This window comes from Chenopodium album, chromosome 9, assembly GCF_948465745.1.
Source record: "Chenopodium album chromosome 9, dcCheAlbu1.1, whole genome shotgun sequence".
Lineage (NCBI taxonomy): Eukaryota > Viridiplantae > Streptophyta > Magnoliopsida > Caryophyllales > Amaranthaceae > Chenopodium > Chenopodium album.
This window is the reverse complement of record NC_137842.1, coordinates 56,709,453-56,723,396: the sequence shown is the minus strand read 5'-3', so window position 1 is coordinate 56,723,396 and position 13,944 is coordinate 56,709,453. Positions and strand designations below refer to the sequence as shown.

The 13,944-nt window shown below is 33.6% G+C and overlaps 1 protein-coding gene across 1 annotated transcript; it reads right to left on the bottom strand.

Moving 5' to 3' along the window:
- Positions 1-11,584: 11,584 nt before the first annotated feature.
- On the bottom strand, positions 11,585-13,692 carry LOC145559927 (uncharacterized). The gene is made up of 6 exons (XM_081621204.1): positions 13,575-13,692; positions 13,267-13,479; positions 13,093-13,188; positions 12,909-13,010; positions 12,453-12,819; positions 11,585-11,862 (listed from the first exon to the last, which is right to left on the bottom strand). The coding sequence occupies exons 2-5, from the start codon at positions 13,387-13,389 to the stop codon at positions 12,460-12,462; spliced, it is 681 nt and encodes a 226-aa protein (XP_081477330.1). The 5' UTR covers positions 13,390-13,479; positions 13,575-13,692; the 3' UTR covers positions 11,585-11,862; positions 12,453-12,459.
- Positions 13,693-13,944: the final 252 nt, after the last annotated feature.

Here is a 13,944-nt window from a genome sequence, read left to right as displayed (position 1 = left end):
TTTGTGTGTGGCTGACTACATGTGTGGCCGGGGTTTTGATCAAGGGTTACTTATTTTGCAGTTACTCAGTCGATTAGTGCGTTTCACCGGGTTCACTTCTTCAAGAGTTATATATTTTGAGGTTACTCAATTGGTCAAGGATAACTTATTTCGGGGTTACTTAATTGGTTAGCACTGACCGAGTAATCCCTAAATAAAAAAACCTTGGCCGAGTGATCCCTGCTTGACCGAGTAACCCCTGCTTGACTGGGTAACCTCTGAATAAGTAATCCAGGCGGCCAGGCTACACGGTGTGACCAGACACATAAAATTTATGAATTTCTAATGTCACATATCATTTTTAAAATTTTTAATTTTATTTTTATTTTTATTTTTATTTATTTTTTTTTTTTGTATTTTCCGTGAAATTAAGTGACCAATATTTGGAAATTGAAATTTAATCAATCATCCATATTTATAGCCATGATTGAAGTTCTTAAAGCTTCTAAGGGGGCGTTTGGTTCACGAAATATAGGTATGAGGTATGGGTTTAGAATGACTAAAACCCATACCATATGTTTGGTTGTCAAAAATATGAATTTCAAACCCATACCTCAAACCCATGAGGTATGGGGTTTAGAAACCTTGGGGGGGAGGTGGGTTTGGCTCATTCCATTCCCTTAGGTATCAAATAAAAGAAGAAAAAAGTGAGATATTCCATTCCAGAATTAAACCAAACACATGGTATTAAGTATCAAGTTCCAACCCGATACCACCTTAACCCCATTCCTGATTCCAACCCCATACCACTCTGTAACGTTTAGAAACCTTGGGGGGGAGGTGGTTCGTTATCATGACTATTACCTTTGTAACGTTTCAACTAGCCGCTTTTGGAGTGGTAAGAACTCCTCTCAACTCCAATCCAATCCACTAATTTATATATACAAAATATCTAATACAGTCGTTGTAAATTAGAATGACCAAATTGAATAATAGTATTAAAATTAGGAAACTTTGTGTAGAACTACCCTAAAGATAGGGTCATTTGTGAACAACTAACCAATTTTTTTTTATTTGTTTAGAACTACCCACAAGTTTGAAAATATTTGGGTATCACTACCCATTAACATTTTCCGTCCAATTAAGACGTTACCGGAGCTCATTTTTTTCACTTTTGCCACCCAATTAACTCTCCCAATTTGTATAAAGGTTTTAATCTACTTTAATTAACTTAATTAGGGTTTTAATCATAATTCATTTTAGGGTTCATGAGTATATATTATTTGGGGATTTTAATTTCTAAGGTTTGGAGGTTTAATTGAATTGGGGTTTTTGCTTATTTTAGTATTAATTGGCTATTGTAATTGGAAAAAGTGAAAAATTGGACCAAAATAACGTTTTAATTGGACGAAAAACGTTAGTGGGTAGTGCTACCCAAACTTTTCCAAACTTGCGGGTAGTTTTAAACAAATTAAAAAAAAATGGGTAGTTGTTCACAAATGACCCTATCTTTAGCGTAGTTCTACACAAAATTTCCTTAAAATTATAAATAAGATACAAATATGTTGTTGTAGGTATACATGCAACCCACAAATGAAGTGCTAGAGAGCCTATTGAGTGATCCAAAAAGCCACCCGTTCTCTCAACGGAATGTGATCCCTAGGGTTGTATCAAGGTCCATATTCGTCGCCTCAGAAACCTTTCTAGCAGCAGTGTTACCATTTTTTGGAGATATAATGGGAATCATAGGAGCTTTTGGGTTTCTTCCACTCGACTTTGCTTTGCCTGTTATATTCTATAACATCACATTTAGGCCTTCAATGCGTTCCTTCATCTTTTGGGTTAACTTAGCCGTAATGATTCTTTTCTTCGTCTTGGTTGTGGTTGGATACGCGGCTGCTATTAGGGAAATCATTCTTGATGCAAATTTTTTAAGATTATTTCCTCATTTATGATCGAATTTTGGCCTTATAACATGCAATGGATGACTAATTAGATTACAAAAGTACATATTTATATTTAAGACTTTAACTATTGGCTTTTTTTCTCATGTGATACATGTTAGAATGTAAGGACATGATGCCATTAGAATATTTGAGCATGGAGGTTTCCACTCAACATATGATGTAAATAATATAGCAAATTAATACTATGTATAATCTTTTGAGTTCTCTGATATTGAATTATACATTAGAAGTCTGTTCAAATGTGGAAAAATTTGCAAATTGCAGCTTAAAATTTGTTATAAATTGTAAATTGCAACATAATTCAATTTTTACATCAATTTGTGTGTCGAAAAATATTCGGTAAAGGTTTTAGGGGCCATATTAGCTATTAAGGGACCAAATTGAGTTCAGAATTGATAAAAATTAACGTAAGTGCCTCGTTTTTACAGCAAAAAATAATTGCTCATAAATCGATATATTTTGTGAATTGCTAAACCACGTCCGGTATTTACCGGGTAACGCCCGTATTTTAACATGACTTTACAAACATCTCCCCATATAAAATTGACCCTATTCCACTTTCACTTTCACTTTCACTTTCTGTAACCACTCTCTAACTTGTTACCCCACCAACCACCAAACAACCATCACCTACGAACAACCACCATGTCATATTTTTTTTAAATATTTGTTTTGCACCAATTAGCACAAGCGGTGAATGAACGAGTTTAAGGAAGCAATGACGCCACTAGAAAGATCGTCGGAGCATAGGGAGTCGGTAAGTGCTATGAATTTTTTTATTTTTATTTTTATTTTTTTTCGTAATCATAGAAGGAACACCTGAAATTTTAGAATCACCCTTGGAACATTCTAACATTTTAGGCGTTCAAGGAGGGAAACACCTGAAATTTTAGAATGTTATAGGGGGAAACGCCTGAAATTTTAGAATGTTCGAGGGGGGATTCTAAAATTTCAGGTGTTCCTTCCATGGAACATCCTAAAATTTCAGGCATTCGTCTGGAACGACTGAAATAAAAAAAAAATTAAAAACAAATACCTGACGCCAACCCCCTTACCTTTTCGATTGATATCGTCCCTTGTAGCCGGTTGCAATCCTTGGTAGCGACGGAATTATGGTGGCTTTGTTTGGTGGTGACGGAATTGTGGTGGTTTGCTTGGTGGTGGTGATTTGATTGGTGGTGTTTGTGAATGAAATTTTTAAGGTGAAGAGAGAGAAAAGTAAAAGTGAAAGTGAGAGAGATAAAATTGAAGAGTTATTTAAGAAAGGGTTACTTAAGGGAGTTCATATAAAAATACGGGCGTTACCCGGTAAATACCGGACGCGGTTTAGTACCCCCCCTATATTTTTGTTACGCAAAATGAAACACTTGTTTTTTTTTTTTTTGCTAATTCCGAGCTCAACTCGAACCCTTAAAGGCTAATATGCCCTTTAAAACCTTAATTAACCGAATATTTTTCGACACAGTTAGTTGATACAAGAAAGTGTATAGACACAATTTAGTTTGTGTGACCTATACCAGGTGCTTTAGTTTTGGAATAATTGATCTATGTGATTTGTGTAGAATTTTTATTGTAAATATGTTTGATTAGCAAATAATTGTATTTCTTGATATTGGTAAACTTAATTCAATTAAAAAAAAATTAGATTAAAGATAAGTATTGTGATGATTGCTCTAATACCATGCTAAAAATAGGTAGCCAAACATTATTCTAGTCATTGTTTTTATACTTGTATATACACTAGTATATAGAGTAGAAAACTATACCCCTGTCCCAATAAATGTTCACACATTTTTTATAAGTCCAGCATACTTTAACTGTCACGCTTCCTTATATTACAAAATCAAACTCACTAATTATGTACACACATTCATCTTCCTAAAAAAAATGTACTGGTACATATATTGACATTTTTACAATAGTGTATTGTAAATATATTATTTTAAAATAGTTTTGCAAAATAAATACTCCATTAATCCAATTAATTGTGTATCCATTTTTGACACATATATGATTTTTGGTGATAATTTTAGTGTAGTTATTAATAAATAACTAGCTTTTTGGTCCGTGCAACGCACGGGTTATTCATATAAAAATTGTATTGTGAGATAAGTGAGGAAATATCAGTAAGTCATTATAGGGTATAATATGTAATCGGAAACATGATTAAAGAAATTAAAATTTTGGAACTTTAATCGAAAAAGAGGCTTAAATAGAAGGTGGAAGAGCTTAATTAAAGAGAGAATAGGAAAATGTTGAATTAAAGGGGAGAGATGAAGTGTGTATGAAAGAAGAAGTATAAGTTTAATGAAAGAATTAAAAAAAATTGTGTAATAAAAAATTAAGGAAATTTTGTGAAAAACTACCTATTATACTCCAGAATTTGCGAGAAACTACCTATTAAAAAAAATGTTGTAATTGACTACCTAATTTTCGAAAAATGTTGTAATTTACTACCTTACGCCGGATTATGAAGGAGTTTGACCAAAGTTCTCCGGTGTTGACTTGGTCACGTGACCATCACGTGACACTTAATGACCCTTTTCTTTCACAAGTGTCACGTGACCAAGTCAATGCCGGAGAATTTTGGTCAAACTCCTTCATAATCCGGCGTAAAGGTAGTAAATTACAACATTTTAAAAAATTTGGGTAGTCAATTACAACATTTTTTTAATAGGTAGTTTCTCGCAAATTCTAGATTATAATAGGTAGTTTTTCACAAAATTTCCAAAAATTAATAATGTAAGATGACATGTGACACTATGATTAGAGAAGTGTAATAAAATGAATGGGGACATGTGTTTTTCTTAGTTTCTTGGTTATAGTTTTTAAATACTAAGTATAGATATAGATATGTTATTTTGATAAATTCACTACTAGTACATTTTAGGACTAATACAGTGTCCGAATTCATTGCAAGTTTGCAACAGAGCACTTCTTCACGAATATGATTGTAAGGGAAAAAAAAAACTGTCGTTGCATTAGCTTTATATAATTATAACTAATGCAACAACAATGTGATAGCTGGATGTTGCATTAGAAAGAATTACAATGAATAATCAATTAAGGTCGCACATGATTTTTTCAGTATTCGTTAGTGGAGATGGTTGGATCTTAGCGGTACCGCTAGGTGACCCGCAAGCTAAGGGAGCAAACATGAATTTTCCTCGAGGTTGGCTGGAAGAAATTAAACTACCCCCTGGATGCTTAAGAAGATATTTTGAGATTTAGAAGGAGAAAAGTGGAAAGTATCAGTTTGTATCATCACATGTAAGTGTCCTACATTGGTTGAATAAAGAGAGAGTTAATTACTTTATAAGGCTAAGAGGTTACTCCTGCTATTACCATAAGGTTTTGGGATGAAACCTTCTTGGACTTGCTTGTGAAGTGGACTTACTCTCTCTAGGTTGCGGGTGCAGTCTAGACCTGTATTTATTAACATGGTATTAGAGTCAGGTTCACGCTATTAGACCATAAATGACTAAAGTTCACTGGGCCAAAAGTAGATCTATGTGAGGTGGAGTGAAGAAGCACTCTAACCAAGCTTAAAAAGCTTTAATACTTTTAAGGAATCACATGAAACAAAGTTAAAAAGAGACCTTACATGTAACTGAGAGTATTGATCAAGAGATATTTAACATTAAGAAAGGTATTGTTCAACCCCTTATATGAGCATAATTGTCGTTAAAACTACCTTATAAAAGCTAAATGTTATAAGTTGCTACCATGTGCTTAATTTAACAATGAAAGAGAAAGAGAATTAGGGGATATAAATGAGCTTATGGAGAAATTGGGTGGAAAGGAGAAAAAATGGTAGTAAATAGGTCATTTAATGTCTCTTATTTAATGAAATTTTTCGGCAAGAGATAGCTTTTTACAACATTAATTGTTTTATAAGGTAGTTTCTTACAACATCTATAGGTAATTTCTTATAATAATTATTTTTATAAGGTATTTCACAAAAATGGACCTGTATAAGGACAATAAGGTAGAACTAGCAAATGGGTCATTCGGGTCGGGTCTGGATTTGGTCACTTTCGGTTCGGGTCATTTCGGGTCGGGTATGGGTCGGGTCGGGTTGATTCGGGTTTCGGGTCAACTCGGGTCGGGTCAACTTTGGGCCGGGTTAATTTTGGATCAAGTATGTGCGGGTCATATTCAGGTCAGGTCAAAATCTGGTCGGGTCATGTTCGGGTTGTTTTATACGGAGCATATAATTTGTTATTATTAAAGAAAAATTAGAAATAATAATCCCAACTTAGATGAATTTGCTACAATAATCCCAACTTTGGGGGTTCCTCTTTTTCTTCAATCCCAAAAACCGATGACCGGTTAAATAGATTATTTTTTTAAAGACACGTGTCACATGTTAATTAGTTAAAAAAATTAAAAACAAAAAAAAAACAAACAAAATAAAAAAATTAAAAAACACCTGGCGATCAAACTCCCAACTCCGACAACCCCTCAACTCCGGCAACCCCTCGACGCCCCAACTCCGATCCACAGGTTTCCCCCTCCCCTCGCCTGAACGTTGTTGTCCACTATAACCCCTCCTCCCGCCGACCAATTGCCTCACCACGCACGAAACCCCTTTCATTTTCTCTCTTCTCTCAATTGCCCCTTGCCACTAAACTCGGCCACCTGTGCACCTCTGCTCGCACATTCCCTTGAAACCCCCCCTTACTCCAAACACACCTAAACCCACCCCTGAAACCTTCGTTTTCGTTGGTGGGTTTTAGGGGTTTTGACTGGTGGCTGTGATTTAGGGGGTTTCGGGGATGCAATTTTGGGGTTACGGTGGTTGCGTGGGTTTCGGTGATTTCGGTGGTTGTGTGGAGTTTTAGGGAGGGGGGAAATAACGACTTAGGGGGTAGGGAAGATGCGGCGGGTTGAACCGCTGTGGTGATGGAGGTCAGGGTAGATCAAAGGGGTGGTGGGCTGGGCTTTGGTGGTGGAGGTTAGGGTGGCTGGGTGGGGGAAGAGGAGGTTGGGTGTTTTTCTTTCTTTTTTTTTTTTTAATTTTAAATTTGGACCAATTGACACGTGTCAAGTGACCTGATATAATAGGTCATTGACTTTTGTTGACCGGTTAGGGATTGAAGAAAAAGAAGCCCCCTCAAAGTTCGGATTGTTCCAATATAATTCAAAATTATGATTATTCTACCAAAATTGATGAAAGTTGAGATTATTATTTCTATTTTTTCCTAAAAACTATCAATTCGATTTATGAGCTTAGCTACAGTTGAAAATGAACAATTTGAGTTATTTTTGGTACAAGACATTTTAAGTTTAACTAGCCTTCTGACCCGTTCAATGCACGGGTTATTACTTAGAATATTTTTCTTGTAATGTGTTGTATGAGTCAGCATTGTTTTATTGTATTGTATATGTTTATATAATGTGGACTAATTTAGTCAATTTTTTTTTTATTTTTTACTATTACTTTATTTTAAATTTAGGATATGAAAAGACTGCGACTTTATTTTGGTGTAGTTCAAATATTTAATTTTCTTACTTAAATTTGCAAGTTACGGAATGCATAAAGACATGAACATTATTTTTTGATAAAGAAGGTGGCATGTGGCATATGAGTGATTCGTGGTGACATGTGGCATATGAGTAATGTGTGGTTTGTGTTTCTAAATACTAAGTATAGAAGTATAGATATAGATTATAATGTAAATTTATTTTGGGACATTTTGAGTATCAGGTCTGCTCGGGTCAATTCAGGTATTGGGTATGTCCGGGTCTAACACTTTGGGTCAATTTTGGGTCGGGTCAACTTCGGGTTGGGTCAGTTCGGGTGTTGGGTCAGGATCGAGTCAACTCCATTTTCGTGTTAGGTATGGGTTGGGTCGGATCAATTTCTGGTCAATGTTTTTGGGTCAATTTCGGATCATGGGTTGGGTCATCGGATCTAGGTCAGGATTGCCAGATCTAGTATAAGTAGCATTGTCAAAACGGTTTGACAATTTGGGTTCGGTTCGGTTTGAAATCGGTTTGGTATCAAATCGGGTCGGTTTGAAATCGGTTTAAATGTCTCGCGGGTCGGTTTCAGTTCGGTTTAAATAGTTATCGGTTCGATTCGATTTCGGTTTATTCTTAAGCGGTTTTAATTTGGTTCGGGTTGTAAACGGTTCGGGAAGTAAACGGTTTGGTGCAGCTGGGTTACGGTTTGTTAACGGTTCGGTGTAAACGGTTTTTATACCGGTTCAAACAGTTTCGGGTTGGAAACGGTTTCGAGTTAGAAACGGTTCGGTTCTTTTTCGGTTTAGTTTTATTTTGGTTCGGTTTGTTAACGGGTTCGCCTTTTATACGGTTTAACGTTATTCGGATCAATTCCATTTCACGTTTACTAAATTATGGTTGAGAACGGTTTTTTATTTCAAAAGGTTGGTTTTTAATCGGGTCGTTTGGATTCGGGCAGTTAAACGATTTTGGTTTGAAATTTCACAGTACTTGCTAACCTTTTGCTTGTTAACAAGTTATATCAAGCCGAGACTTCATCACTTCATATTTAGGCATTAGGCATTATATTATATACAAATTCTCATCAATTTTAAAAATACATATCATACTGATCATACTAGTTTATTACGAAGTAACGTAGATTATAAAAGTTTAATGTATTAATGAATTATTATTGTTTTACTATCACATTATTAGCTGCTTCTTATTCAATCATCTAATTAATGTGTCATAATCATGATTTGATAAGTTATTGTGAGATCGAAATTACAGTTTGATTTATAGACGGTTCGGTTTGTAAGTGGTTCGGTTCATAAACGGTTCGGTGCAAACGGGTTGCAGTTTGTTAACGGTTCGGTGTAAATGGTTTTTACCTCGGTTCAAACGGTTTCGGGTTAGAAACGATTCGGTTTTTTTTCGGTTCGGTTTGATTTCAGTTCGGTTTAGAACTGGTTCGGTTTGTTAACGGGTTCGGTTCTTATACGGTTTGACATTATTCGGATCGGTTCGGTTTCAGTTTTACTTAAATACGGTTTGGGTCGGTTTTCGATTTTACAAAATTGATTTTTAATCGGTTCGGTTCTTATTTGGGTCGGTTGGTTTCGGGCAGTTCAACGGTTTCGGTTTGAAAGTTGACAGCACTAAGTATAAGGTATTTATTCACAAAAAGTCCTTTTAGTAATAAAAAAGACACTAAATCTTACCCAGATTTTTTTTTTCAGGGGTAAGGGGTGGGCCCCACCTAAATTTCCTATTACTGGAATATCAAGGGGGTATTACTCGGGGAGGTATGAGCCTCGAACTCGGGTCACTACCACGGGAACTGAAGCTTAGCTCCACTTATTGCTCACTAAATCTTACCCAGATAGTGGAGTACACAATTAGCTTTTACTCTATGCGTGTTGTTCCTAGACCTTAATTCGCTGACCAAACAATAAGACATCTATAATAATCATCTAAGGGATATCTATAATAAATTAATAATCATCTAAGGGGCTAATTGATTCAAAGTTAATTGATTTATGACATATATTAATGTAAGGAGAACTACGTTGCACAGATGTCAACAAAGTCAGTAGATTTTGAAATCCATTATAACAACTTTAGAAAGATGAATTTTCGTACATTTATAGAGAAAATTCAACCCAAAAACGACGTAGTAGTTACGTACTTTGACTTGCTTCGTTCTACTTGCACACATTAAAAAAAAAAAAAAAAAAAAAAAAAAAAAAAAAAAAAAAGAAAAGAAAAACCCTCCTACAGACAGCAAGTCTAAATGTACAATACCTCAGCATTTGAATATCAAATGTCACAAAATTGAGTTTTAGTGACATAAGTAGTAGAAAAGAACAAGTTTCATACTACGTATTAATTACGTACTTAACATTCAATAACATTACATTATCGTCATCGATTGGGATGCAACAATTTTTTTTTATCTTTTACTTATTACTCGTACTATACATAAACCAAAATATCCTCACCTAAAACCATTATAAAACTCTTAGCTTATCTAGGTTATTGTGTTGTCACATACTCTTTGAACTCTAATAATAATAATATTATCCCAGTTGGCCAGTTACATATTATTTGCAACAATTGATATAAAGTAGAGAGAGAAAATGTCTAATCATTGCAAATAATATGTAACGGATGACATTTTACTATATATTAGTTTAATTTTGTTCTAAAGAATAAGGTTTGTACAACATAGAAGAATCAATGGATTATATAGCTACAGGCAAAGAGTCCAGGTCATTTTTATTTTGAATAGCCGAGCCATGGTCAACCTTTTGGGTTCAAGAATATGTTTTAAAAAAAAAAAAGTACTCTCTCTATTTTGTAATAACTGCATCATTTTGAGTTTTGCACTATTTATTTGTTTACATTGACTTTATATTTTTTTATTAATTTATAAAAAGAGTAAATATAAAAAGTGGGTACTAAACTTTGGCCAAAGTTGCAGATTGGGTACTCAACTTTGGCTTGTGGCAAATAGGGTACTCTTACCTGCCTAAGTTTACTTTTCCGGCGAGTAACTTGCTACAACAGGTAATTTGCAAGCAAATATATATATTTTTTTATTATTATTATATATATAATAATCAATTTAGTGGAACTTACACATTAAACTACATTTTAGCTGTAATTTATTGATAATTGAACATTCGAATTCAACAACTAATAACCCAGATCACCATTTGACCAAATTCTCCTAAAATCAGTAGAACAAACATAATGATGATCTCTGATCTAGAATAAAAAATATAATCAAACTAAACAAAATCCATATCAAAGTTGTCAAATTCATCATCTACAACAGTCACAAGCACATGAATATCCAACATGCAACTAAACAATAATTAATAATAAAACAACAATTCATAGTAACTAAACTAAACAATAATTCATAACAAAGCCATCCTTTTTTTTTTTTTGAAACATAACAAAAAAAAAACCATCCTTCACAGTAAAAAAACAATTAAATTAAGCAGGAAATTGCTGGAAAAATCTGACCACCACCACTACTAGAAAATAGTTCATCTACAACGAGTTTTCCAGTTGCAAATGAGCTTAATCTGGTCGTAAAAGGGCTTTTACGATGAGAAACGCGTATGGTCGTCAGTCGTCGCTATAGGCTTGGTCGCGAAAAGTTGACGACTGGTTTTGAAGACTCGTCGTAATTAAGTTTTTTGCGACGAGGTACAAAACTTGTCGTTATTGTACACATTCACGACCAGATTACTTGTCGTAATTATTGTTTCCGATAATGTTATGCTAATTACTTACGACAACTAAATTTTATAATTACGACCAGATTTCTTGTCATTATTGTACACATTCACGACCAAATTACTTGTCGTAATTAATGTTTATGATAATGTAATGTTAATTACTTACGACAAATAAATATTATAATTACGACCAAATTTCTTGTCGTCATTTTCCTCATAGACAACAATTGTACACATTCACGACCAGATTACTTGTCGCGATTATTTTTTCTGAAAATTTAATGTTAATTACTTACGACGAATAATTTTATAATTACGACCAGATTTCTTATCATCATTTTTTTATATATAAATTTTAAATATAATTTCTACACAAATAATATACTCATCAAAATAGTTATAAAGTTGCAATTTAGCACACCCTTATAATAACTCCAAACTTGCTCATTGATATCATATATAGTTTAACACAATGTCAGTTACAAATATTCAAAAGTAAGGATACACATTCTTTAATCGTCCAAAATAGCAAAAATCATCATATATACGATGTGCTTAGAATATTTCCAATAAACTAAAGTTAGAATATATCAAAAGTATTGATCTAACTAAAATTAGTGGATTCGATCAATCACCAAAATAGAAGCTTCCATGAGCATGTTGAGCTTTGTCGAGTCTTCAAAAGTTGTTCCAATAATATCTACTATATATCCCTGCAATCCATTGAAACACAGGTAATATTTAGGATAGACAATCAAACATATTAGAACCACCTCCAAGCAACCAACATAAAATAACAACCAACATAAAATAGCAGCAGCTAAAAGAAAACTACAAAGCTTGCCCAATGACAGCAAAATTAGGAATGAACCACCTCATGCTAGAACAAGAGTATCATAGACAAACAACAAATGAGCTATCCTAAAAAGCCCCTGACTTAATCAGCATATTATATATTAGCATATCATATATTAAACTTTATACTCAAAGTGCGCACAACATAAACAAAGCTGATGCAATTTTTTATATTAGTACCATTTATCACTTGAGGTTTCAAGTTCAAAAAGAAAATCATCAATAGATAAGTATATACAAAAAGGATAAAAAAAAGGCAGATAACTTCACCAAAAACATGCCAATAAAATTTAGAAGATAAGAATAATATATATATATATATATATATATATATATATATATATATATATATATATATATATATATATATATATATATATATATATATATATATATATATATATATATATATATATATATATATATATATGTTTAAAAGTCATCTTACCTTAGTTTCAATTAGCATTAGGATTAGCTTGATCACCACCACTACTAGCTTGTTGCATATACATTGACATGAACATATTGAGTTTCTTTGCTAAATCGTCCATCTTTTTGTTGTTGGCCTCACGCTCCTCTTGATGAGTTTTTTCCATTTCATCCATTCTATTTTGAAGATCATTATTCTCTTTCTGTTTCTCGTGGAGACTTGCTGTGAGATCTGCTCTAGTAGGTAAAGGGCCTCGTACATCCTTAGGTCTTACACCAAAGCCAAAACAAACTACACTACCACGATCTTGTGGCCCAAAGCATTTTTCAACAACGTCAAAGTGTGAGAGTGATGGATTTTCTGTTTCCACACTTACTATCTCATCCTATAGAAATTTTTAGAAAAAAATCATTATACTAGTTCCACACATATATAATGATGTTAGTTTCTTTTAAAACTACAAAGATGACATACATATTTTGCAATTTCAGGCTCTTTTAAGTTCCTTGACTTCCCTGATCTAGTCTTCTTGAAAATAGCAGAAATAGGAGGTGGATCCTTTCCTTCTTTTCCACCCTTCAAAGTTAATCAGATCGTCACAATATTATTATTATCCAGTAGAACAAAATTTAAGGCTATAAGTAGAAGTTAATCTTACCATTTCTTCCCAAATAATTTGTCTGAAAGGTGTACTACCAGTGTGATGAGGCATGGTAAGTTTTTCTCGGTTGCTGGAATTTCTTGAGCTAACTTTCTGTAATACATAACAGAAAATTAAAAATAAATAGCATTGTCACTTTTATAAAGATTGGCTAAATATTATCAAACTTACTATAAAAGAAGGACTTGAAAAATGCTCTTTCACAAGCCACTCCCAGTCTTCTGGAGTTAAATCATTAGGTGTTTGCTTCAAAGCATGTTCAAGACCACCTTTCTTAATTATTGACTCTTGCATCAATATGCCTCTCCAATTTTGCTACAATCTTTTCATATGATCAATAGTTGATCTACGATCTAATTCAAATCCTTTACCAGCAAATTTGTTCTACACAATTATATGAATTAATTCAATCATAGTTAAAAAAAAAAGTATTAATGGAACAGAATATACTACATATAAATCATAAACTAGTACTTTACCAGAACTGACAGCCACAAATGCTCCTTCGTAGCATTATCTATCTCATCCCATGAATGCACTCTAACAGGACATATTGTGCGATCTCGAACAAGTTTTCCCATGTTTCCTTACAAATCTTTATGGTTTTCACCAACTGGACCACTCATATAAAAGTCAACCTCCAACTTTTCACCTTCTTTTAAATTTGCTACTTTCTTGCACTTGTTTACACCCCTTGGCTTTGAATCAGGTCTTCGATTTCCCTTCCTTGTTGCTGAGTTACATACTTATCATTAAATTTTTTTTAATCAAACAATTATAATGCAATAACATTATACAAATTGTAGGATAAAAGTTAATAAAATACCTTCTTCTTGGTTTGGTGAAGAC